The sequence below is a fragment of the Pelecanus crispus genome, chromosome 5 (assembly GCF_030463565.1).
Source record: "Pelecanus crispus isolate bPelCri1 chromosome 5, bPelCri1.pri, whole genome shotgun sequence".
Lineage (NCBI taxonomy): Eukaryota > Metazoa > Chordata > Aves > Pelecaniformes > Pelecanidae > Pelecanus > Pelecanus crispus.
Window position 1 is genome coordinate 18,339,207 of NC_134647.1, and position 24,998 is coordinate 18,364,204.

The 24,998-nt window shown below is 57.0% G+C and overlaps 1 protein-coding gene across 3 annotated transcripts in view; it reads right to left on the reverse strand.

Moving 5' to 3' along the window:
• Positions 1-7,050: 7,050 nt before the first annotated feature.
• TNS1 (tensin 1) overlaps positions 7,051-24,998 on the reverse strand; it is a 62,262-nt gene continuing 44,314 nt past the window's right edge. For 2 of the 3 annotated variants that reach the window (XM_075710069.1, XM_075710068.1), the window contains 14 exons: positions 21,506-21,684; positions 21,223-21,298; positions 18,645-18,737; positions 14,286-14,460; positions 12,760-13,628; positions 11,300-11,386; positions 10,497-10,628; positions 9,979-10,071; positions 9,351-9,428; positions 9,177-9,248; positions 8,929-9,097; positions 8,612-8,680; positions 8,228-8,260; positions 7,051-7,195 (listed from right to left, as the gene is read on the reverse strand). In XM_075710069.1, the coding sequence (XP_075566184.1) occupies positions 7,051-7,195; positions 8,228-8,260; positions 8,612-8,680; positions 8,929-9,097; positions 9,177-9,248; positions 9,351-9,428; positions 9,979-10,071; positions 10,497-10,628; positions 11,300-11,386; positions 12,760-13,628; positions 14,286-14,460; positions 18,645-18,737; positions 21,223-21,298; positions 21,506-21,684 (2,270 nt within the window). Of the gene's footprint in view, positions 7,196-8,227; positions 8,261-8,611; positions 8,681-8,928; positions 9,098-9,176; positions 9,249-9,350; positions 9,429-9,978; positions 10,072-10,496; positions 10,629-11,299; positions 11,387-12,759; positions 13,629-14,285; positions 14,461-17,687; positions 17,724-18,644; positions 18,738-21,222; positions 21,299-21,505; positions 21,685-24,998 lie in introns of all 3 variants that reach the window. The other variant, XM_075710066.1, reaches the window with a different exon arrangement.

The window sequence follows — 24,998 nt, forward strand, 5'->3', positions numbered from 1 at the left end:
CCTCCCAAGAGAGGAGCATCGATCAAATCTTCTAGCACACTTGAGTGACTTCAACACCCAGAGACTGTTTTTCACTTCAGGTCCCAGTCCATCCTGCCCACAATACTGCAGAGCCTTCAGGCCTGGGAAATGGGATGCAGGTGCTTGGCAGGCAGTGATGCAGCATCAGTCAGACCCAGCTCCACGTGGACAAGTCCCTCCCTTGTGTGGTGGGGCAAAGACAGGTTCTGACTGGCAGGGAGGACATGGCTGGGGTGGTTTGACATCGGTGGTTGCAGCGGGACAGGGGACAGGGACACTGTTTGCTGAATAGGGTGCAGACGTGAGCACCAGTCACCCCAGTCCCAGGGTGGCTTTTGCCCACATCAGGTCTGCTCCACCCTTCCCACACTGGGGAGGCTGGCTGGCTCCTGGCCTTTGCCCAGACACAATGCTCGGGAAAAGCCAGATTGTGTCACGCTTTCTGAGGGGAGCCCCAGCACTGCTGAGAAGCCTGGGGAAGAATAAAAGCAAAGGAAGATGAAACTGCCCCATCCCCACCACTGTGACCCCAGTTTTGCTCCAGATCTGAGGGTTGTTTCTAGCTTAGTCAACAGCAAATGATTGGGGGGGGGGATGGACAACACAGACCCACCTCCAGGGTTTCTCCCCAGCAGCACCCCTCCTTTCTGGAGCTCTCCCCCGGACTCAGGGCATGGCTTTGCAGCTAGCTTTTATCTGCCAGCATCACCCCACAACCCAATAAGCCTGTGGGTCCTGGGGCCTGGGCTTTAAAATCTGTTAAATAAAGATTGCTCAGAGTCTGACTGCATTTGCAAGGGATTTGGCTAGGAATATTTGCCTTCAGTGAAGGCTTGGTGCCATGACCCCAACCCAGGATTTCCTGACTGTCTGACAGCATGCCCACCCTTTTCTCCTGGTCCAGGAGGCAGAAAGGAGCAAGAACCTTTGCCGCCTTTCACAGCCCTGCAAGAAACACTCCCTGGGTAGGCCAGGGTCTCCAGAGCAGGGTCTGAAATTAGAAAAAAACTGCTGATTTGGGAACCTGAAGGTGGGGACTCGATAGGCACAGGGAGATGCAATGGGGGCAAGGTTTCCTGGCATGGAGGTGGTGGGACTTGCCTTTCATGATGGTCACACCAGAGCCACCAGCCTGGCCTGGAGAGAGCAGCAAGCTGTGAAGAGGGAGACCCTGAAAAGCCTATGCTGTGACAGCCGGCAAGGGGAAGCCAGTGGCAGATAAGAACATGTCGAGGAAAAACACAAACCAGAAGCTCCCAAGGAATTTTGGAAAGGAAATGGGGAATTAACTGCAGAAAAGGGTCGGGGAGGGGGATGCGGGGGTGGAAATGCACAGCAGTTTATGGCTCGCAACAAATAGTCTGTGCATGCCACCTCACCAGGCACTTGCCACCTCTCCTTCCTGCCCAGGGAACACCCAGCAGCAGCCATCCCAGCCGGGCACGAGCACTGGGAATGGGCAGGCAGCTGGTGCCTGCTCTTGGTGGGGGTCAATTCCAGCAGGAATCAGGGAAGAAACAAAACCAAGAGAAGCTGGCAAGAAAATACCATCCACACTGTGTCAGATAGGGAGAGGAAGGCTGCAGGTCCTGTCTTGCCGGCGGGTAGACAGGGGACAGCCGAGGCCAAGGCTGGCAGACGCCAGGTACCTCCCAAGGTCCCATGGTGCAGCCTGGCTCAGAGGGCAGGTCGCTTGGGTGCCTCCCCACAGCCCCACAGCTATTTCTGGGGGGCCAAAAACCATCCCATCTCCTCCCCTTTCTTTTTTTACCCCTCTTGCCTTTGCCTCCCATCACAAGCCCCACAGCACGGGGTCCCGGTGCAAGCGGCCCCCCCAGTCCGCCCCTCGCCCTGCAGCTATTTTAGAGAAAGGCAGGAGGTATTTTTAGTGCTGCCGGCTCCCAGGAGAAGCTCTGAGCCTCTGAGCCGCAGCAGCGCTGGCGCCAGAGAAACTGCCGCTGCTCTGGCTGATATTTCTTGTATAATTAAACTCAATCCATCCCGGGGGCCGGGTCTTGGCCACCAACTCAGCGAGGAGGGGAAGGAGCGGAGCCAGAGAGCCGGGGGCTGAGGGCTCTGACGGATGCTGGGAATTGCTCTATGAGAGCTGGAAAAGCCAGGCCTGAGACTTTCGGGGGAGTTTTGCCGGGCACAGGGGAGCAGGATGGCTCTGAAAGGGGGCAAGCAGCAGGATTTAACAGGAGCAGACCTTGGCAAAGGCAAAAGACCCCGTACCAGCTCCCCTGCGGGAGACGGACTCAAAGGGGATGCCCGAGGCTGGACAGACAGCACCTAAAGGCAACCTGGGAGAAAGCAGCAGGATTTGAAGTGCACCCAGTGCCTGCAGGTCAAGCCGGAGAGATCCATCCTGGTAAACAAAAGCCCAAGCTGGAGCTGGAGCCATGTAGGAAGTTTTGGGGCTGTCTGGTTAGCGAGCATCTGGTGAACACAAGCTGCGGCTGGAGGCTGACAAGCAGCAGCACAGCCCCCCCTTCTTCCCACGCCCACCGCCCGGCGTCTGTCCGGGGGCCCCAATCTGCCATCGAGGAATGGGGGGAATGACAGCCCGGAGAAAACACAGCACCCGCCGGGTTTTAGGTTTGTTTTTTTTTTCCCCTGTGCAAAAAGAACAGAGCATTTATTCCTGCACTACCTTAAATTTCAAGATAGATTTCCAGTGATCCGGACACCAAGTTGGCATTCCAAGCAACAGTATATTTTATATAACTGATTTTTTTTGTTTTTACCACTTTATAAAGCCATACAATGAACTGCAAAGAATCTGACATCTGTACAATGGGAAGACAACAGCGGAGTCACATTCACACACAGACATGGTGCAACCGAAGTCATCCTTACACGTGTGACAACATTATGGGCACAAAGATACAAAATATAACGTATTTTTTCCATCTATATAAATACACAGAAATGGGCAAGTCTAGAAGTTTGAAACTGTTCATTAACACTGATTAGCAAATAAATCTGCAACGTTCCCAAAGTAACAAAGACAACAAGAACAACAACAAAAAACCCACGCATAACACAGCGGCACAGGATCCGCCAACAGAAATGTCGGGTTGCTTCCTTTTTTCCTTTTTTTTTTTTTTTTTCCTTTTTAAGGAAAAGAAAAAAAAAATGAGTAACCCCAAACCAACCTTGCAATTTGCAAAACAAACGAACGAAATGAAACAAGCCCCTGCGGGCTCCTTTGCTGTCTGATCCTCCTGCCTGCTCCAACGGGAAGGGTTGCCTTTTGTTGATGCTGCTGTCTGGGGTTTTTGGGGCAACTGGTTTCTTTACCTGCCCGACCTGCTGGGTGGGGATTTACTTTGCGCTTTAGTTCAGGCAGTTGAACTCACTGGAAAATCGATGCCCGGAGGCTGGGTTGGGTTTTTCTCCCTACCTGGTTTGTTTTCCATGTGTGGTTTGACTGGGGGGCAGCCAGCAAAATGTTGCATCCACAGCAACCCCAAATTTTGTTCAATTTATCTGTTTAAACTCATGAATCCCCATCTCCACTGGCAACAGTGTGGATGGCAAGGACCATGAGATGGGTGCATCCCATCAGCAGATGATGACACAGATCATCCCCCAAAACACCCTCTAGGGGAGCAGAGCTGGAGGCAGCCCCATTGAACAGGAACCCCACATTTTGCACGTTGCAGGTGCTACCATTTGGGACAGGTGGCAAATGACCCCCCCCCCCCAGACAACATTTCGTAACAGACAGAAGCATCGACAGCAAAGGGAGGACGGGTGGGAAGGGGCTTCTCTGAAGAAGAAACCGACACAAAAAGGGCACGTACAATAAATTTACACACGCAAAAAAAAAATATATATATATATATGTGGGGAAAAGTGCGTTTTTAAGGATATCTTTGGCAAGAATATATGCAGTTCTTTGTGCAGGAAGGAGGGATGTGTTTGTGTGTGTGTTTGTGTGAGAGAGAGAGATACCATCCAGCTGCTGACAACGGCAGTGTGATTACAACAAAACATATGCTGGGCTTAACTCGCGCAAGCTCGAATCTCAAATACCATGACTGCATTTAAAAACCAAAGAAAAAAAAAAAAAGAGTCTTTTCTGTCCCTTTCGTAAGGAAAAAATATCAACACTAGGTCCCCTCCAGCCCCAGGAGCTGGGTGATCCTCAACCCAGTCTGATGGTCTCTCCTGGGGACAGAAAGGGTAGTTACACCCTAAAAATGTAACTTAAAAAAGGAGATAAAAGGAAAAAAATAAAAAAGTGCCTTTAAAGGGAGCCAACAAACACCCAGCTACATCATTGGAAGGTGATTAGCTCTGTGTTAAAAAAAAATAATATAACCAGACGATTTTGTTAGTGTTCAAGATTTGGATACAGTCTAAATCTTCAGCTAGTGGGTTAGTGGAGAAGCTGTGAGCAGCTCAGGGCCCGAAGCAGGCGAGATGCTATCGGCAGATATCTGCTGGGATCAGCTTCTACGTGACACCTCTGGGGTGCTTAGATCTGCTTCGTTTGTACGGGGAGAAAAGGAGGAATGGGAGTTTCAAGCACCGGTTTCCGAGGCAGCAGATTAAAATAAAGTTACATTATTATCATCTCTTTTCTTAGCAGTGAGAAAACCAAGTCTGAAAAATAGAGGCTTTCAAAAATATATCTTTATATATCTATAAACACAGTGTTTTCTCTAATTGGTGAACGGTAGGGTGAGGAAATTACGGGTGAGCTCCTCTCTCGTCTCGCTTGAATTTCGCAGAAGGAGGGAATCGCTTTTTGGAAACATCAAAAATGAAAAGGTCTCCACATCCGTGCAGCCAGGGAGCCAGGGAGGGGGAAAGCCCCCCCAGAGTCCCCCATGCTGCTGCCGCCGTCTCACAACCAGCTCCTCGCTATGCATCCTTTCATGCTTGCTTCAGAACATCACTACAGCCTCCGGCCGTGCCAGCCCCCTCCGGGCACCCACACCACTTGTTCCCCACGCACACACACACACGCACACACACATGCACACCGGTCACACGCACGCCGCCCCGACACGGGGAACCCCCGCGCCTCTTCCCCGATCTGTATTTTTCCTTGCTCTGGATTTTCTTTTAACGTGCAGGTGTCTCCCCGGGGCAGGGGAAGGTGGGGGGGGGCGAATATAATGGGGGAGATACGATGCGCATAAAGCAATATGGTAAAAATAAATATTTTTGGAGTGTAAATTTAACCTTTTTTTCTTCCTTAAAATTCCGTTAGCTTACAGTATTTCATCAGTATAGCTCATATATATATTATAGCTATCAAGGCAAAGGCAGTCTGAGGGAGGCGAGCTTTCTTGGGGGGGGCTGCAGTGCTATGTTTCTAATTTTTGCCCCCAATAAACTATCTGGGCCATTTTGCACTGAAAACTTCTCCCAAAAGGCTCTCGGGGGGGGGGATGTTTGTGGCAGAGGGTTCAGCAATGACTGTTTCCCTCAACCCCAAACCTGCACGTGTGACCGAAGCATCCTCTGCTCCCCTCCCAGCACTGCAGGGCTGGGACCTCCACCTGCTGCCCCCCAACCACAATCCCCCCCTCCGCCGCAGCGGCACGGGGGCCCTTTGCCCCTCTCACCCCCCGGCTGGCCCTTCTCACCTCCCGAAGCAAAGGCAAAAGCTGACAGCACCGAAGCCACTGCAAAACTACGGTGCACCCAGGGGGCACAAGCCTCCAGCCAGCCTGTTTTGGGGGTATGCGCATGCCGAGCAGGGTGGCTCTCGGAGGACCTGTTACCTCCCCACCGAGCCAAAGCTGCCCAGCAACTGCAGGTCCTTTCCTTTTTTGTTTCTTTTAAATTTTCTTCCTTCTTTTTCTTTTTTTTTAACGTGGCCTCCAAAATAAAAGGAGAAAAAAGCGCCTGAGTTACTCATAGTCATTCGCCTTTCGTGCAACTTGAACGTCCATGCAATTTAGAAACCGCTTGCACGTCTCCAAAGAGCGAGATAGGGTAGCCACGGGTCCGCTGCTTTGCACAGGGAACCCACCTGTGCCAGCATCCACTATTATTATAATTATTATTATTATTACAATGTTTTTCTTTCCTTTCTGTTTTGTTTTTTTGTGTTAAGAGAATGTGTGACAGGCCGCAGGAGAAAATTGCCAAAGAGCACTAGTGATGGGAGGGAAAAGGTGAAGACGGGAGAGGATGCGACTTTCTGCATCCTCACGGGAGGTTCCTGGGGAGCGTCTGCCTTCCCCAGGCTCAGTGCAGCAGAAGCCCCCCATGGGCTGGGGGGCGCAAGCGCCTCCGGGGAGGTGGGAAAATGCCATGACACCCCTCTCCGGGTGGACTCACAGCGGCTCACCTGTGACTGGTGCTGGGCTCTGTGTCAGCAACAGAGGTAAGTCCATGGCCGAGCTCCCCGGGGACAGGAGGGCTTGGGACCAAGCCCCCAGCAAGTCACCAGGCAGCCGGCAGGTTTTGGGAGAAACACGGAGGCCAGCAAGGACCCTCTGCTGCAGCCAGGCAAGGGAAGGTTTCCGAGGGCATCTCCTCCAGTCTCCCGCAGACCAAGCCCACGTTGTTATCTCCTACAGGTTGTTTCAAACATGCAGCAGATGTTCACCAACAGAGCTGCTGGGATGGAGCTTCTTCCATGGGTTTTGCCGGTTGTCTTTTCTTTCCAGATGGAAAACACCAGTCATGGTCCCCCGTTTGGTCCCGAGTGGGTGTCACCGCTCAGGACCGTGATGCCGAAAGCTGGGAACACGCCTCTCACTGCCGCCTTCGCTTTGGTCACCTTCTCTGCGCTGGGACATGCATCCTGTCTGGCGTGACTTTGTGGCTCTCTTATGTAGGTGCATGGTTTTGGTTCCTCTATGTGTGTGTTTGGCTTGTGTTGAGTTTTTAGGGGTTTCGTTGGGGTTTTTTTTTTGTTGTTTGCTGTTTTCCTCCAAAATTCCAACCCTTTTTCCCCCCCGATTCACTTCCCTCTCCCACAATGCACTTCCTCACACTCCTTCTCGGATCAGCTCCAAGTCCTTCTCCAAAATTCAAGAATCACCCGCAAGTGCCGGCTCATCTTTTCTGGCCAGAGCCGAGCATGACCCTGGAGACAAAGTTGACGATGGCTGCAGCCGGCTGATCTGGGTCCAGCTCGGCAAAGAGGTGGCAGATGTTGTCTGTGGTGCTCCCTTGCTTCCTGGCCACGAAGCCGAAGAGCCTGGGCAGAGAGAAGGCAAGAGGCTCAGCGAGGTTTGCCAGTGTTGCTCACCCAAGGAACACCACCACCCTCTTCCAGCGTGGTCTTGTCCACCTTCCCCTCTTTAACATCCACCTTGCACAACACAGAGGGAGACATCCCAAACCAGCATGCATGAAGACCCATCTACTCTTTCCTTTGCTGCAGTTTCTTTGAAGGCAAGCACTGTGTTTCCATCATCTCTTGGCCAAACCCCCCTTGCTCTGACCATCCCTGCCAGCCTCCCCTAGACCATCCCCAAGAAGGGACCTTCCAGATGATCACAGCATTGCCTTGGTTTGGGTGATGACTCTTGAAACCACAGAGGTGTGATGGACTGGCCATTGGGGTAGACCCTGTATGACAGGAAGGCCATGTGGGGACACAGGGAGCTGGGTGAGACCATGTGGTTATTTCTGTCTGTCTCTCCCCGATGAATAAAATGTCCCCCCCTTTTTTTTTTTTTTTTTAATTAGAACATGCAAACTCAAGTTATAAATACAGGGGAACAGAATGTGAGACAGGCCCAGGCTGTGGCATTTCTAATTGGAGAGGGGAACTATCCCAGCAGCTGGACATCCTAATAAAAACCCCTTTGCTAACACAATGGCTAAAATTAGTGGGAATTGGCCCCTGGAAATGGGCTCAGCCAGCAGCTCTGCGCTCCCGTGGGTCAGGATGGGGAGGACAGGAGGGAAGGGAAGAGCCAGTCAGTGGCTCACATGCCATCAGCATAACCCCCAGCCCTGCTCCATGACCTGGCTCCCACTGACTCTGCTGGGAGAGTTTCCAGTAAGGCCAGTTCAGCAAGGGCCGTGCCAGGAATTTGGGGCCAAAAGATGCTTCCTGAGTCCCCAGGACCACAGTCTCATGCTTGGTTGAAATGTTCCTGCAGCAAGGAGCTGAGCCCATCCTCAGGCTGCCCTGCATGCGGCATCTCCCAGCCAATGCTCAAGCGCAAGCAGGAGCCACCCCGACAGCGGCTGGGCAGAATCAAGCACAGAAAGTACTTACTTGGCTGGGCCACTGCCGTCAGTTTTAGTCCACCTGCAAGGAGAAGAGGAGGTGTGAGGGATGGTGCCTCCTGCACCCCACAGAGAGACAGGGCCATGATAGGGGCCACCACACCAGTGCTGGAGGGCCAGCCCGGCTTTGCACAGACTTAGCTCTACGGGAAAAAAAAGATCCACCCCTCCCCCAGCATGAAGATGCTTGGAGACACCAAGAAGTCACCAGGAGAAGCTGGTATTGCCCCATGGTATCCAAGGGGACCCTCCATCCCTACCCTCTGCAGGAGCAAGAGAGACAGAGCAAGCAAAGACCTTGCTCCAAGCAACCCAGGAGCCTTGGGGAGGGAAAGGGGTAGGGGACATGCTCCACCTAGGTTAGGGCACTCACTTTCGGTCCTGGGGGTCCAGGTCGCAGAATGTGACAGTGTTGAGGGGGTAGTGTCGTCGGAAGAACAATCTGAAACACAAGGCAGGGAGCATCAGTGACAGGGAGCCCCCACCTCTGCCCCACCACAGCCCAGCCCCACCAGCATGGAGGACACTCCCATAGGTCTCCCCTAGGATGCTCCAGGAGTCAAGGACAAAGTCCAGCCCTGCCCCTGACCAGGCTCATGCCACCCCAGGGATGTCCTTCGCCAACACACTCCCTGGATCACAGCCCTGTTGGCTTTGAGGACCTGGGGACGTGGCCATGGGAGCTCTTACTTCCTCTGGTTGTCGGTTAAGGTGATGCCTTGTGCGGAGACTTTGAAGTGGACAATGGTAGCGGTGGGCGTGGGGTCAGCCACCAGCGTCTCGGCAACGGCCTTCGCAATGGCCTGGGGGCCCGTCAGCGACTCCATCTCTACTGAATTGATGAAGAGGACGTTGCAGGCTGGAAAGGGAGACAGCAGGCATGGGGTCAGACACTGCTCCAGGTCACATTCACCCTGTGGCATCCCCTCTCTACTCACCCGCACCCTGTTTGAGGAGGTCCGTGGATGAGTTGGTGGTCGACACGGTGTCTTTCTTTTCTTCCATGGGATCTAGAAGAGACAGGGTGTTATTGCTGCTCCCTGCTTGGAAACCTACCCTGTCCTGGGCAGGCTGTGGGGGCAGATGTACTTCCTTCCAGCCCTGGCTCTTACCTCGGTCAGGAATGACCAGCTTGCAGGGCAGGGCCAAGGGCATGATGGAGTGCTGGTACACCAGAGCCGAGAGGCAGCCTGGGGAGAGAGGAGAGATGGTCAGTAGAGAGCTGGGGACACGGGTTTCCCTAGTGTTGGGTCATTGTTGCTCCAGGTAGATGGGAAGAGGCTTTTTTGGTGGGTTGCTTCACGGTGGTCCTAATGCCACGTCGCATTTCCTCTTGCTGAAACCACTGTGCCCACAGAGGGTTCAGAGAGGGGGCAGAGATGTCAGGGCCACCTTACGAACAACAAATGGGGCAGAGGTCCTCGTGCAGTGCCCCGGAGCACATTAGCCATGGCATAACTGGAACAAGGGGAGCCCCTGCCCTCCACCCCGCCCAGCAGCATCATTTGTCCTACACGTGTATGCAGGAAGGTACGTACCTGTGCATATATGCACATTTGTGTGCACTCATGAATGTGCGTGACCCCAGAGGCTCCAACTGCCCACAGGACTCAGTTATGCAGGGACAAGAGGCAGTAACAGAAGTAGGGGCTCTCCCAGGTAGTCTAATTTGATAGTCCAGCAAAGGCAAGGCTCTCCCAACCCAACCCCACATGTGGGAAGCACGCAGGGGGCACTCACCAAAATTGGGCTCGTTGGGGCATCCTTTTAGTTTCACACCCCGCGGGCTGGTCTCGATGAGAAAGTGCCTCACCAGCTCATTGGTAATGTCTCCTGGGAAGAGACAGGATCACATCAGAGCCACCCTACTCCATCGCCCACTCTTCAGTCCCACGTGGCAACCAGTGCTCCAGCTCGAGGGAGGGGTCCCTGCCACTCCACACACCCTCCTCAAATCCAGCCCTTTGCACAGGGTCGACCCCAAGCCAGGCTCCCCCATGGTGTTGGTGGGCCAGGGAGGCTGTGCCCATTTCACCATGCCAAAGCCCAAGATGCAGATGCCCTTGAGCTCTCCACAGCTCAGGGCAGAGGGTGTCTGGTGCTTCCCTGTGCCCTGGGAGGGGAGAGCTGGGAGGGAGGGACCTGCCACATCAGCACATGCCCAAGATTACGACTGGCTCAGCAGATCCAGCTGCCCGCTCACCCCGACCGAACAATGGAAGGCATCTCAGTGTGGGATGGAGAAGGGCACACAATACCTTTCTTGTTCTGCTGCATGACCGTGGGAGGTGGAGAAGCTACTTTCATGGCAAGGCCATAGGCTCCCCGGAAGGAGTGGCTGTCTCGGATGATGAAAGCCCCTGGCTCCCTGTCCTTCAGCAGTGCGATGGCTGCAGGAGAGAACAGCAGACCTCAGAGCTGGCACAGTAAGAGCCAACAAGCCCTCCAAAACCAGCAGGTGTGAGCTGGGATGGGGCACCCTGGCTCCGCAGCCTCACAGCTGGGCACCATGACATAACTATCCCCCCTGCACATCTGGATGGGGGTCTCGAGTGGGCCTGCGGCCAGGCAGGAGCTCATCTCTCCCCTGCCTCTGCTGCCCTTGCATGGGCATCTCAGAGCATCCATTCCCACCCAGCACAGCTCTGAGCAACTGAGAACTGGAGAGCAGCAGGGACCAGGGGCCAAAACCTTGGCCCTGAAGGCACCTTGCCCCCTCCTTGTTCTCCCCTCTTATTTTAGCCATGTCTCCAAGATCTCTCTGAGCTCTCTCAACTCAAGATCTGGGTGCTTTGCACCCCAAACTGCATAAATCCACTGCACACTGTGGGGATCAGTGTTCCTCCACCAAGGGGAAGGTTTGGGGAGCTCACATCATGCAAGCCTGCAGCTGAGCTGGGCTTCAACCCCCCACTGCCATGGTCTGAGCATCCACAACCCACCTTCACTCCTAATCCAGCCTCTAAGGGAAATCCTCACTAATCCCTGTGATCCCAGATACACCCCAACTCCTGACCATGGCTCACTTGACTGTATCCTTTGCCCTGTGCCATCTACCCACCCTGCTCCCTGGAGATCTCCGGTTTGTACCAGTACTTGGAAGTGTCCTGCACAAACTTGACATTGGCACGAGTCTCGGGGCTGATGTCTGCAAGGAAGGAAAGAGGAGAAGACAAGAAAAAAGTTAAAAGATGCTGTATCTAAAACTCCACATGAGCTTTTAGCAAATCCTGCTAGAGCATTAACACCTCCACCTCTTCTCAGCCCCAGCACATTGTCTTAACCTCAACCCATACCCAGGCAGGCTGATCATCACCTGGAGCTTATGGGGCTGCTGGGCATCTAAAGCTAAGCCCAGACACAAGGGCCCTTGAAGGGCTGTGCGTGGGATGAGCCTCCTTGCCACACAGGCAGAGACAAAATGGGAATTCATCATTTAAAAGGGAGCTGGCTGGGTGAAATGAAAGCTGTTGGAGGAAAGAGGTATGTCCAGGGTCTGGTGGGAAGATCCCCTGACTTCAGAGGACCTTGACTGCTCTCTAATGTTCAAGATTTGTCTCATCCATCATAAAAATAAATTCCTTCCCTTATCTTTGCTCCATGCAGAGGAACTGGACAGGTCGACCTACCCTTGGAAACACAGTCCCCGGCCCCAGCCCTGCCCTGCCTCGCTCGGTGCCCATCAGTGGTATGGCCCCAATGGGAACCGGTCCCCCCGTCATGAAGCCACCACTTTGCTCAGACAATGTTTTCAAGCACCTGCTTTCCAAAAAAAACTGAGCAAACAAGCCAGCAGGCCAGATAGCATCTCTGCTGGAGACGTGTTATCAGCCCTCTGCAATCTGGTCACCTTCAGGGAGGCAGGGGGCTCGCTCTCCTCCCCAGCCCACTTGCTAATTGTTATGGTTTTTAATTGCTTGAGCTTCCCGGCTGGGAAAGGTCCCCAGCCACGGCGAGTCACGGGGCCAGGGCAGGCGCCAGCGTGCCCACAAAGGGCTGCCTGCTCAGCAGTGAAACCGACCTGGCAGCCGGAGCCACCACTGCCCCACGGTTTTATTCCCCTTGTCCTATCATCCCAATCTTGGCGTCACCAAGGTGTCCCATAACAGGAGCCACTGAAGGCATTAGAGGCACGGTGGCACCCGGGGCACGGCACACCATTTGAAACGAGGAGGCAGCACTGCAGCGGAGTCTCAGTGGGGTAAAGCCCGCCAGGAACGCGGCCAGGAGGTCAGCGCGTCCCCACGGCAGAGAAAAGCCGCCTCTGGGTGCTTTCATCTCCCTATACACAACTCTGGGCGCTGTTTACACCAGCGATGCTGGGTCAGTGCTTTTCCTGTTTGGATTTGCCAGAAAGCACAGGAAATGGCCCGAGCCCCAGCGGGTGCTGCCGGTTTGCAGATGGGCAGGAGGGGTAAATCAGGACACGGCTGCAACCCCTTCCCCACCATCTAGCGAGGAGGAGGAGGGGAGAGCCCTGGGCAGGGCAGGGTGACACAGGAACCTCCGACATGCCCTTACCTGGCATGGAGAACTTGGAGAAGTCTGGCAGAGTGTGGGAGAAGGCGACGGTGCTCCCACCGCTGGGGCTGGACATGCCGCTGGAGAGGGGCGAGGATGCCTTGCCGTTGATGGTGGCATAGTTGGGCAGGCTGTTGGAGCGGTCCCCGGCCGACATCCGCCGCTTCTCAGGCAGTGCAGGCTGCGGTGTGGGGCTGCCCTGGCGATAGGCGGCCGAGTCCGGGGAGGAGGAGTGCGGCGTGCTCGTGCCGGGGTAGTACGCCGGCGAGACGGGGAAGGACGGTGTGGAAGGAGGCTGGTAGCCAGAGGAGCTGCTCTGCCGAGACAGCGTCGGGCGCCTCTCCTCTGGGCTGGGGTAGCCGTACAGGGGGCTGCCAGGGGGGACAGCTGACACAGCTTGATGCCTGGCCAGGCTGGGGCTCCCCGGCGGAGCCACCAGGTTGCCGTGGGCCGCCGTGGCGTGCCTGCCCAGCCCGGGGCTGCCGGGAGCACCGCTCATGCTGGGGTTGACGGCTCTTCGCCCAAAGCCAGGGCTGGGCGGTGTGTTGGTAGCCACTGTCCGGTGCAGGGTGCGGGGGCTCCCCGGCAGGACGTGGACACCTACCACATTGACCTGTGGCTGCGGCCGAGCTTGGGGGTCTGGCTGGACGCTGGCTCGGCCATCAGGGTAGTCAGGGCTGGCATACGCCGAGCCTGGGACCCCACCTTGGACCATTGCAAGGGAAGATGGAGACGAGTTTTGGTAGCTGCTGTGAGCAGAGGGCATCTGCAAGCCAACAGGCGACCGATAAACAGGCTCAGCCGAGGCGTGGGGAGGTGTAACCGTGCCATGGGGGCTGCCCTCCGATGGGTAGCTGCGGAGGGAGGCCCTGAGGAGAGATGAAAAGAAGGAGGATTCAGCTCCATCTCTTGTTCCTGCTGCTGGCTGCCACCCTCCTGTGAATGGTGCACAGGGAAACTGAGGCATGGCACCAGTGAGCTGCTCAGTTGCTCAGAGGCAATGGTGGGATGGGTCCTGCCAGCTGCATGAATGCAACTGGAGGCAGCTTTAGCTCCCCAACACATCCCAATTCCCTCTCAAAATAAGACTTTCTGGGAGACAGGGCTTTTTTCCAGCTCCTCTCCCAGCAAAACACCCGGTTCGTTCCTCCCTGCCAGCCTTGCCAGGTGAGCTGGTGCAGGACACCCCGTGGGCAGGGTGGAGAGGGGACAGGGATGATGGCTCCATTGCACCACAGGGCACCGATGCTCAGTCCAACCCAGGGCTAGGGGTTAGCACAGAGCCCATCCCTCCTCCTGCCCAAGGGCCAGGTTCCCAAGTGAGATGCGCTGAGGACCAGTGACCACCAGTGACCCAGCTTTGTGACCTCAGGGCAGTGAGCCGCATGGTTAGCCAGGATCCCTAAACCCTGCGTGGGGAGACGGGGTTCTTGGAAAGGCAATTTCAAAGTGAGAGCAATCCTGTGCACCAGACAGGGTTCAGCCCCAGCCCCACCAGCCCCCAGTACCTGCACCCACTGCCTTACCCATCCACGCTGTGAATAGGGCTGCTGGTGGAGACAGGGCTGGGGGCAGTGAAGGAGTTGGCGAAGGCGCCGTTCCTGGTGGGCACCTCCGAGCCCCCGGGCTGGGTGGCGGGCAGGCTCCCTCCACTGCCCGTCGTGGCCGTGCGGGCCACTGACTCGACGTAGCTCCTGGGCTCTGTGGCAAAAGAGAAAGGAAAAGGATGAGCCCGCAGCTCCCATGGGAAGGGGGCCATGCCCTTCCCAGTATCCCTATTTCAGCTAGTAAAGGTGCTTGAGCTGAGCTCCTTCAGCTGCACAGTTCCCCCATCCCTCTTCCCCAGGGGTTGTGCAAAAACACATCTGGCTCATCTGGGCCTTTAGGTTGCTCCAACGGATGTTGCAGACCCCAGCCAGGGCACAGGGAGGGGGTTGTGCCCACCCCTTTCCCCGAGGGAACCAGAGCACATGGGACCATCGTCCCTTCCCACACCACGGGCCCTCCGCCCTGCTCTGAGTCAGCGTCCCTCCCTGCCCGGGATGCCACACAGCACATATCGTGCTCCCCGCTCATCCCTGGCCCCTAAAAATAGAGTTTGTGACTCTGCCCAGCCTGCGCTGATTCACAAGGGACTGACGACGATGCCCGGCGGTCCCTGCCCCTCATGGCCCACCTCTGCCAGCCATCTCCAGCAGCAGACCAGAGAGTAGCTCCAGCTATTTCCACTGCAGTATCCAACACTCTCACTCCCAGCCCAGCTTGAAACCAGAGCCCACGAGCACGACCAAGAAAAGCAATTTTCCTTTGGAGCCGCCGAGCTGTCCCGTGCCAGGAGCAGCGGGCTGGGCTGGCCATCACCAGCCAAGGCAGCCGCCAGACCCAGCCCTCCCTCCTCCCTGCCTCCTGATCCATCTAGGCTGGTCCCCATCCCTCTGATAGCCCCCACACCCCCCACATCCCCAAAAGCTACAGCTTCAGCCCTGTCCCCCCATGCCCCTGCAGCCATGTCACACCTTGGCTGGCACGTGCCACCGACTGCCTCCATGCCGGGGCACAACACCCTAAGTGAGACCCGCTAGCGTCAAATGCTATGGGCCAGGCATCCTTGCAGGTCCCAGGCTCCAGGCTGGCCGTGCCTGAGGCGGCTCCGCAGTACTAATTAGCATGACAAACATTATTATTATTATTAGTCATAACAGCCGGGCTCCAGCTAAGCCTGCCGGCAAGCTGGCCCACTCGCAGCCAGCAATACCAATGCACAGCTCCATGTTCGGTGCTGGACCAGGGGGCTGCAAGGAAAAAGACTGTCACGGGTCCCCCTTCTTCCCCACCCAGTGTCTCGGCGCCCCATCCGCCTGAAGACAGGGGCGGAGTCGTCCATCCCTCAGGCTGATCTCCCTGCCCAGCCCTGCTCAACCACCCCAGGAAAGATCTGAGCCAAAACCAGACCAAGGACCTCAACAAGGGCTGGGTACCAGCACCTGAGGCAGGACACACGGCTCCAAGTGACAGGGACAAGGCACTGCTGAGGGGGATGCCTAGGGCAGCTGCAAGAAACTCATCACCGCTTAGGTAATTAAATTAATTTCACAGCTACTCACTTTTCTCCCCCAGCTCCCCACCCCAGACTAAAATTAGCCAGACAGTACATATGAGTCAGCCTGCAAGTGGTTAAGACCAAACGGCTGCGAAAATGTCAGCCCCTCCTGCAAAGGTGGGGGCTGAAGTGAGGCAGGAGCCAGGGCTCAGGGAGGGGGGACAGCTCACGGGGGAGCGCGTGTGCAAGTATACATGTGCCACAGCGAGGTGTGTGACCGTGGGCATGTGTTCGAGTCATTTGGTTCAATACAGGAAAAAAGAATGAAAAAAAAAAAAACCAAAACGGGAAGTTTCAGGCAGGGGGTTTTTAGGTTGAAAAAAATCAGATCTTGCCTCCTAGTGTTTTGTTGGAAGAGGCTCCAGAGACTGGAAGAGACTGGGAGAATAGAGAGGCCTTGAGTCACCGGGGGGTGGGCAGTCGTTCGGGAATCCCGAATCCGAGCAGGGCTGTGCTCCAGCCAGAAATCCCCAGCACTGCGACTGCGCCAGGCTGTTTTAAAGTCTCCTCAGATGTGGCAGCCAGGCCCTGAGCTCCCACAATGCCAGAGCATCGCCCGGTCCCGGGACCAGCTGAGCAGAGCCCAGCGGGGCAGGGATCCTCGTGGAGCATGTGGCTGGGTGCAGAGGGTGTTAAGCCAAAGCTTTGTTAAGACAAAACACCCGTCCCTGCCCAGGACTTCAGATTTAACCACCCCAAAAACATGATGTTATCCAAGAGGAAGAAGGACAAAAGCAGGGCAAGAGGCTGGTGGTGGCCACTCAGCCCAGCCAGCGCAGCATCACCAGACATCCTTTAATGTACCCAAGAAGCCATCACTGAAAAATCAGCTCTGGAAACAGAACATTTTCTTCAAGCAAACACTTTCTCCAATATTACACAACATTCAGGTTTGGGTTACATGCATTTTGAGGAACCCCGGGGAAGAAATGCTGATGGCTCCCAGGGCCGCGGGAAGCATCACAAACTCGCTAAGAAGAGACATCCTCTTCCCAAAACCCATCTTGAACACATAGCTCCCCATCCCGGCCCCAAGGGCCCAAAGTTTCGTTAAAGAAAAAAGCAAAACCACCCAACAACCATTAGACAGCAGGCAGCACACTGGGGAATCACAGCCGCTCCCGAAGCAGCCATCCTCCCAGAATACGTGCCACCTCGGAGCCCGCAGTGCCCCCACCATCAGCAGAGCCACCCCCCAGCTGCCATTCCAGCTCCACCCAGTCCTCAGCATCCCAGGAGAGGCACAGCCTAGGGATGGGAGAAGTGGGGGGAATTTGGGCAATCTCCCAGCCGGTGCAGGATGCACGCCGGCTGCCGGCGCTGTGCCGCTGCCCAGCCGGCTGAGCCAGCAGCACGCTGGTGGCCTCTGCGCCTGGTGACCTTTTGTGCTGCACTTTGGTTTATTTTCACTGCGAACAGCAGCGGCAAAGCCAGAAGGGGAGGGCAGGAGCCCAAAACTGGGGCTGCTGCTCCCAGCCCCCCACCAGGCTTGTCTGAAGCTGGCCATGACATGCCAGCATCCCCGGCGTGCCACTGGCAGGGATGCCATGCACCGACAAAGAGCTCTCAGCCCCCACAAACGATCACCACCCAACATGACAGACCTCCAGCTCCAATTTGGACATTGGGGGAGCCAACCACAACACAAGGGATGATGTTCGCTTCCTCGAAAGGGAGCGGTACCAGCAAGACTCAGTCTCCTACATCCCTGGGGGCCAGTGCAAGGGAAGGCTGCTGGCGCAGACAGCGGGATCCTGCTCTGAGCAATGGTCCCAACAGTTGGGATGAGCAGGGAAGAGAGAAACAGAGAAAGAAAAGCCTTTCTTACCTTCTTCAGAGCCACCGCCCGCCTCCCCTTCTAGCTCTGAGAGATGGAAGGGCAGGGGAGCAATGGGAGAGGGGAGAGGAGGAAGAAGGGAGGTGCGAGACAGAAAGAAAGAGAAATCTGAGTTAAGCAGCTTTGCCTTACTCAGGCAGGGGCACACAGAGCACAAAGGAGAGCCCCACACCTCCCTGACACTGCACTCCAAACTGAGCTCCTGGCCTTGGACGCCCCTAGGGTCCACCTGGGCATCCCAGAGATGATGTCCAAATCCCACGAGGCTGGTTTTAGGTGGGGAAGAGGGAACAGTGAGGAGCCACCATGAAGGGCTGCTCCAGGAAACCCAGCAAGCCCCAAAAAGCATCAGCTCACCCTTGGGGGCAGAGCAAGAAGGGTCTCACTGGGTGGGCTCAGCCAAGCCATGGCCCCCCGGCTCAGCCAGGTTTTGTTGGGGTTACACTCAGCGCTGAGATGGCCCAGGAAGGGGCCGTGGGTGCTGGGGAGCAGTGAGGTCTGGCTTGGCAGGCTGTTCTGGGACATGTCCCCAGGACAGCGGGGCCTTTGCACCCAGGGACCACTCTCCGGGATGGAGAAGGCTCTGGATACTGTCCTGGCTGACAGGCTTGGCTCCCGGAGAGCAAACCCTCTCCAGCTGTGCTGGGGAGGAGAATGGATGGAGGGGGTGAGGGAGGGAGGAGTATGGGGCTGAGAAGGAGGCAGGACCCTGGGGTTTTCCAGCCTCCACCACCAGAGACACTGCTGGGCTGAGCCCCCCAGGGCAACACCAACATCCCCCACCCTCACACAGTCCCAGAGTCCCCACAGGAGGTGACAAGGACCCCAGGGCTACCTGGTCCCAAAAGGGAGGCAGAAGTGCCTTCTCCAGCCAGGAAACCCTTCCAGGGCTATCCTTACAGATGCCCCCCACCAAAAACCGCCTGCAGCCTCCATGCCCGCACTCACCTCCCACTGGATGCAGCAGGATCTCGGCCGGGTTGTGGGGTTTCAGCCCCAGCGCTGAGAGGGGGGTCTTGGCCAGGCCGGGGGGAGAACGCACTGTTGGCACGGGGGACACAAGAGCGTTAGCGGACGGATGGGAGGTGAAGCTTCAGAAAGGCTGGAGCGGTCACTGCCCAGGGGTTCAGAGCCCCCTTGACCCATCCCACCCACCAGCTGCAGTTGCGGAGTGCCAGAAAGAGCCTTTGTGTGAAGCAGCACTGCAGGGAAGGGCACCAATCCCCCTCTCCATTTGCAGATGCACACAGGGCAGGAGGTGCCCAGGGACAAGCAGTTTGCCCCATTGCGGGCTGGCAGGATGGAAAAAGGGGGCAATTCCCACCAGGGCAGGCCCAGACCCCTTCTCCCAGCAGCATCCCCACAAGGGAATGGTCCCACCATAGGCATGAAGCCTCTTTCATTGCCACTGTGCAAGCAGCTGCCCCCCCAACCCAGTGCTCCGAAACTTTAACCCCCCTCTTCCAATCCCCACATCTGGCTGAGTTGGGACCAGGCTGTCCCAGAGCAGCCCATCACCCCCACGAAAGTAGCAGCAGGACTGCTAAAAAACCTCCTGCCCTCCAGACCAGCTCGACGGGTGGGTGAGGATGTTCACAGAGCATGTTCCCTGAGGGATGGCAATGCAAACATGAGGTCCGTACCCCTGTGCCCGTACATACATACCAGGAGGAGCTGCATATGTATGTATGGCTATGGCATGGATGCACCAGCAGTGCAGGGCAGCAGGGTTTCACGAGGCAGGGCGGAACTCCCTGAGCCAACTGCGCCTCCTCTCCCCTCCTGCCTCCAGGGTTTGACCCATCTCCCTGATGCTGCATCTCCCCGGGGGAGACCTCCAGGTCTCATCTCCAGCAAGAGGGACCGAAGGGCACATCCCTTCATCAGCACTTGAACGTCCCCAGCTGGCAGTGTCCCCAGATGGCAGTGCGGGCACGGGGCCCACGGTGAGGCCAGGAGGCGGCGGGTGGTGGGTGCTCCGGAGGAAAGCCAGACCCTCGCCCTGAGGTCAGGTCCCCCCAGCAGCCTGGGGCTGGAGCAGCCAAGCAGCCAAGTCCCTGGGAAACCGAGATGGCAGCACCTTCCCCAGCGGGTGTCCGATTTCCCCAAATCTGGTCAGCCGCAAGCTGCAGTGTCAGCTTGCGCCGACATTGGCTGATGAGCCGTAGGGTCCTCCTGGGGCTGGGAATTCCCCCGGGACTGACATCTCCCCATGGAGAGGAATCTCTGCTGCATCTGCCCCAGGGGACACTTTGGTGAAGCCTGCAAGCTGCAGCTTCAAACCTCTCAGGCTTCCCCAGCTGGCGCTGGCTAAGAAGCGCTGCCTCCGAGCCACATGACCAGCCAGGCTGTTCCCGTCACCTCTGCAAGTGACTCATCCCCCCAGATCCACCGTTCCACTGCCAAGGAGCTGCTGCCCCAGGGCTGAGGTCTCCAGGTCCCCCGGAACAACGGGGCCATTTCCAAGCTGCCAAATGCCCCGGGGACACTCCCACACTCCGGTCACTGCATCCCATGAGACAGGGCTCAAATGCCAGTGGGTTGCAGGGGAGGAACAAACACAGCTCAGGAGGAAACAGCCTGGAGCCCCATGGGCTGAGCTACAGGCGGCCGGCGGCCCCATTGCAACCAGGATGTGGCATCAGAGGGGGGTGCACCCAGCCCAAGCATCCCCAGCCCTAGAGCATCCCTCAGCATCCAGCCTACAAAAGTTGGTTTGGGGCGGTGGGGGGGCTGCCATCTTTTTGATAGGTTTCCCAGTTGACCAGCTGCTCTGTTGCACTGGTCCAGCCCGCGTCATGCTGTGCCGACGTGAGGCTGCTCATCGGGGTTTGTCACTCAAGGGTTTGTCACTCAAGCCAGTCACACAAACCCGGTCCACACAAACCCACCACGACTGAGCAGTCAGGGTTAGTCAGAAAGGAGGCATGCCATGCCGGAGGAGCGGAAACAAGCTGCATGCAAAGGGCTGGCATCTCTCAGCCTTTCCCCCCTCCTGCCCTGGAAACAGTGAGTGAGAAGTGGCACAGCGTGCGAGGGCCTGCCCCAAGCCCCCTCCCGGTCTTCAGTCCCTCCTGCCTCCCCCTGGTTTGCCTGCTGCTGCAGCCTCGCTGCCCTTCTTGCCATGCCAGTAGGAAAGATGGGGAGGTGCAGCACTGGGATGTGGTGAAAGGATGCTGTCTTTTGGATCCTTTGGCCTCTCTCCTTATCCCACCTTGGGATCCCATCCAAGAAACGCCCCAGTGAGTGGAGGGTGGGAAAAGCCAACAGGAAGGTGCCGAGCATGGGATGCTGATGGCAGCATGGAGTGGTGGGATGCAGAGGAGAGAGGAGGACGGAGAAGAGGAGTGATTAACATGGTGGTAGGTGTCTGGACCTCAGAGCTGTCTGACCCTTAGCAAATTTCTGGCTTGCCGAGAGCTACCCACCAAGCCCCTCCACCTCCCGGAGCCGCAGCACTTACAGGGGTTGGAGTAAGGGGTTTGTGGCGAGACAGGGAAGGCTGGGGTGGGGGGAGAAATCTCACCGCCGCCGGAGGGTGGGCTGGTGGGGGAGGCACCCTCCATCTCTTCGAAGGCTTCCTTATAGCTGTGGAGGTGAGGCTGGGGAGAGCAGGAGAAACAGTCAGTCCCATTGCTACGATGGACATGACCCTCCAGGACCACCACCAAAAGCATCATTAACCCCCAACCCTGCAGGATGCCATAGATGCTAAAAGTCCCATATTCACCTCCAAGCCTTCTTCCTCCCCGGAGGTGGCTGCACCCCACCAGCCACCCCCACCCAGTACTCCCCCCACCCAGGCACACCTCTTTGGGCCTCCCTCCAGGGTTGGCCGCGATGGTGCTGACCACCTCGGGTGAGAGCATGGTGGGGCTGCGGGGAGAGCTGGGCTCCGGCGAACTCTTCTCATAGTGGCTGTCGCTGGGGGTCCGCTTGCGGGCCGGGACAGTGCTTTCCTCTGGGGGCTTCTCCCGGGACTGCACCCCTGCAGGGCAAGCACAGCGTAGGAGGCGGGTGAGGAGGCACCAGCTAAGATGGGGACCAGCAGGAGATGCTCCGGGGCTGATCCAAGAGGTCTCCCTGGGGCCATGTGCCGCTGAGGGGGCTCTGCCCAGAAGAGATGGCAGCTTCAGCACTCACCTGCATCTAACCCCTGGACCAGCACGGCCGGGGTATTGAGCTGGAGCAGATATACCCTACAGTGGTGGCCTTGGGCCAAGCAAAAAAGCAAGGCAGGGGTGTGGCTAGTGGCTGGATCACTGCATTAGCCCTCCCAGGCACCTCGAGTTTTGGGTTCAGGGACAGCATCCCCCGGCAGTGGGTGCAAGGGGCACGAGCATCCTGTGAGCAGCCCAGTGAGCCAGCCCAGCCCTGCCAGCCAGGAGAAGGGGACACTGCCTGCCCTGACCCCGCAGACCTGGTGAGGACCAAGACCCCCTGACAGCGTCACGGTGGGAAAGGGCTGAATCCCCCAGCACCGGTGCAGCCGCATTTGGCTGCATCCCTGCTCCCGCATCCACATGCAGCTTCAACCACAGCAGTGGAGAAAGCCCATTTTTGTGAGTCCCCAAGGCAGAGGGAGCACCAGGTTGGGAGGAAGGACCCCAACAGAGGGATGGTGCAGGGAATTCAAACAAACCACTGCTGATCTCCTACTCCTAGCATGAATCCTTCCTAAAAGGGGAGATCGGCATCTCTTCTCCATCTCCCCCCGAACCTCCTTCCCAGACCCCAGTGCCAGGAGCCACAGCTGCCCACAGCCTGGGGCAGCACCAAGGGGCTCCAAGACCCCGCGGGGAAGAAAGGAGCGACCAAGTCACCGCAGGAGAATGGGTTTCTTCGGGCTGTTGAGGTTTGGTAGATTTCTCTGGTGATCCCCATGGGCTGGGATAAAGCCCAGGAATGGGGACAAAGCGAGTGCAGAGCAGGGGGGCCTGGGGGGCTGTGATGAGGGGTGCGACCCCAACTCTCCCAGCACCCAGCGGGGCCCAAACACACTCTCCATCCCATCTCGCCCAACAAAGAGGTTAATTAGGGCTCAGGGACAACGGTGCTGGGTTCCGTGCAGGGGAACCATGCAGAGCATCACGAGTGCAGTTCAGAGCCCCATGCGACTCCTGCTCCTCCCAGGGACCCACATGGCAGCAGGCTGATCCCCAGTCTCAGCCCCACTAGCAGAGGTGACAGCACTGTCCCCTCTGCCTTTCCTGCAGAGCAGAGGATTGCTCACACTCCCCTTAGCCAGCACATTGGGGGAAAAAAAAGCGGGAAAAAAAGAGAGAAGGGGGGGGAAAAAAAAAAAAAAAGAAAAAAGGCCGGCATCACGCTCCAGGAAATGCACTTTTCAAACACCAACTCCTTTCCCACGGGCTGGCGGAGGAAAACCGGCCATCAGCTGCTTCCCCCCGCTCCCCAGGGCTCCATGCGGGACCCACGCCTCACGCCCGCTGACCTCCCCTCTTCACTGCTCCGGTACCCACACCGCACCAGAGCTTTCCCGGCCCCAAGGAAAGGGCTGGGAGCAGGGAAAGAGCTGGGAGTGCGGGAGGGAAGGAGGTGGCCTGGGTGCGTTTCTAAATAATCAGCCCAGTGAATGGCAACAACAATAAAATCGCGGCTCAGGGAGAGAGGCGGCCGGGCTGCAAGGCGGGGGACGTGAGCCAACGGGGCTGGCTCCAGCCGTGGAGGCGGCCTGGAAAATTCCACTAAGAGCAGCTTTGAAACACAACTCCCCAATCCCTTCTGCAGGTGCTCGCTGGCGCGGGGGACAGCCATTAAAAAGGCCCATGGAACAGACAGGGCGACAGAGAGGGTGTCTGGGAAGCCACCCTGTGGGCACAATGGCCATGGGTAGCATTGTATAGGGCCACCCTATATCTTTTTCCCTGCTCCTCACTTTAAGGGAACAAAGCCCTGAGTTGTGAGCATAGGGAGAAACAAAATGGGGGAGGAAAAATAAAGCAAACCCTTGTATCTTATTTTGACCTCTCCACTTTGTTCACTGTGGGGTGTCCTGCACGCTGCAAGAGCATCACCAGGAGCATCCCTTGGCCCATCCCAAAGTGAGCTGCAGCAACCAAGCGCTGCAGAGAGGCAGGGACCAGGCTCCTCGAGTCACACACGCCTGCGTTGCTTTGCATTTTTCATTTGGGAAGCACAAACAGCAGCTCGCCAGAGCCCGGCTGTCAGTGCACATCACACATCTACATTGTGGGACCCCCTGCTCCATCCCCAGGGCTGCATGTCACCCAGCTGCAGGGTGCTGGATCTGGCCCGTTGGGACACCCAGGAGCTCGCCAGGATTTGGCTGCTCCACTCCCCAGACACGGAAAGCGGCCGGGGCCGCAGGGAGGGGAGGGAGGAGAGGGGAAAAAAGGGACTCATTGTTCAGGAGCTGAGAGTGGGAAAATTCATGGGCCGCCCGGAGCAAAGCCTGGAGGAAACCCAGGCTCTGATCACAGCTCCCCCGACCCCCCGGGTGATTTATGGGCTGGAAACTATGCTTGAAAAACAAACTTTCCTTTCCCCCATTTGCTGTGCCCCCTCAGCAGATATACAGCCTTCCTTAGCCACAGTATCACCACCCACCCCCCAAGGATGCCCTGCCCAGCTGCAGGAGGGAGGGTTCCCAATCAAAAAGGGGGAACAGCAGCCTGCACCCACTCCCCACCCTCACCCCCACCACCTCTGGCACCACCACCTCTTCTGCTGCCCATTTAACTCCCTAACCTGGCAGCAACACTATTTCAGCATAGTCCTGCCCTTGGACTAAACACAGCTCTAGGGCTGGGGAAGGGCAGGAGCACAACAGCTGGGTGAGGAGGAAACAGGAGGGATTTAAACCCAGGTGGTTTTGTGGCTGGGGAGCCAGGTTTTTGGGCCAAATCAGGAGGCAGCTGCTTTTGGACATGAGATGCTGGAGCTACTGCCAGGCAAGAGCCAGGCGATGCCCCCCACAGTGGAGATGAGAGGGCAAAGCAGCATCCCATGGCCGGTGGGATGTGGCACCCAGCAGTTAAAGCCACACAGGGTCACACAATGCCCAGGGAAAAAAAGAGATGCAAACTTGCTCCCTGCCTGCACGAGGAACAGCAGCAGACGTTGCCCTGTACCACTCTCCGCCAGAGCTCAACTCGCACCACCCCAGCGGGCAGAGATATGTCTACTGCTCCGCTCCTCCCAGGGCACTTCATTGATGTGACCATCCATGTTTCACCCCAAAATGAGCACAGCCAGCGGCCCCCCCTCACCCACCCCCCCTGGCTGCAGACAGACCCATGGGAGAAACCCATAGACTGA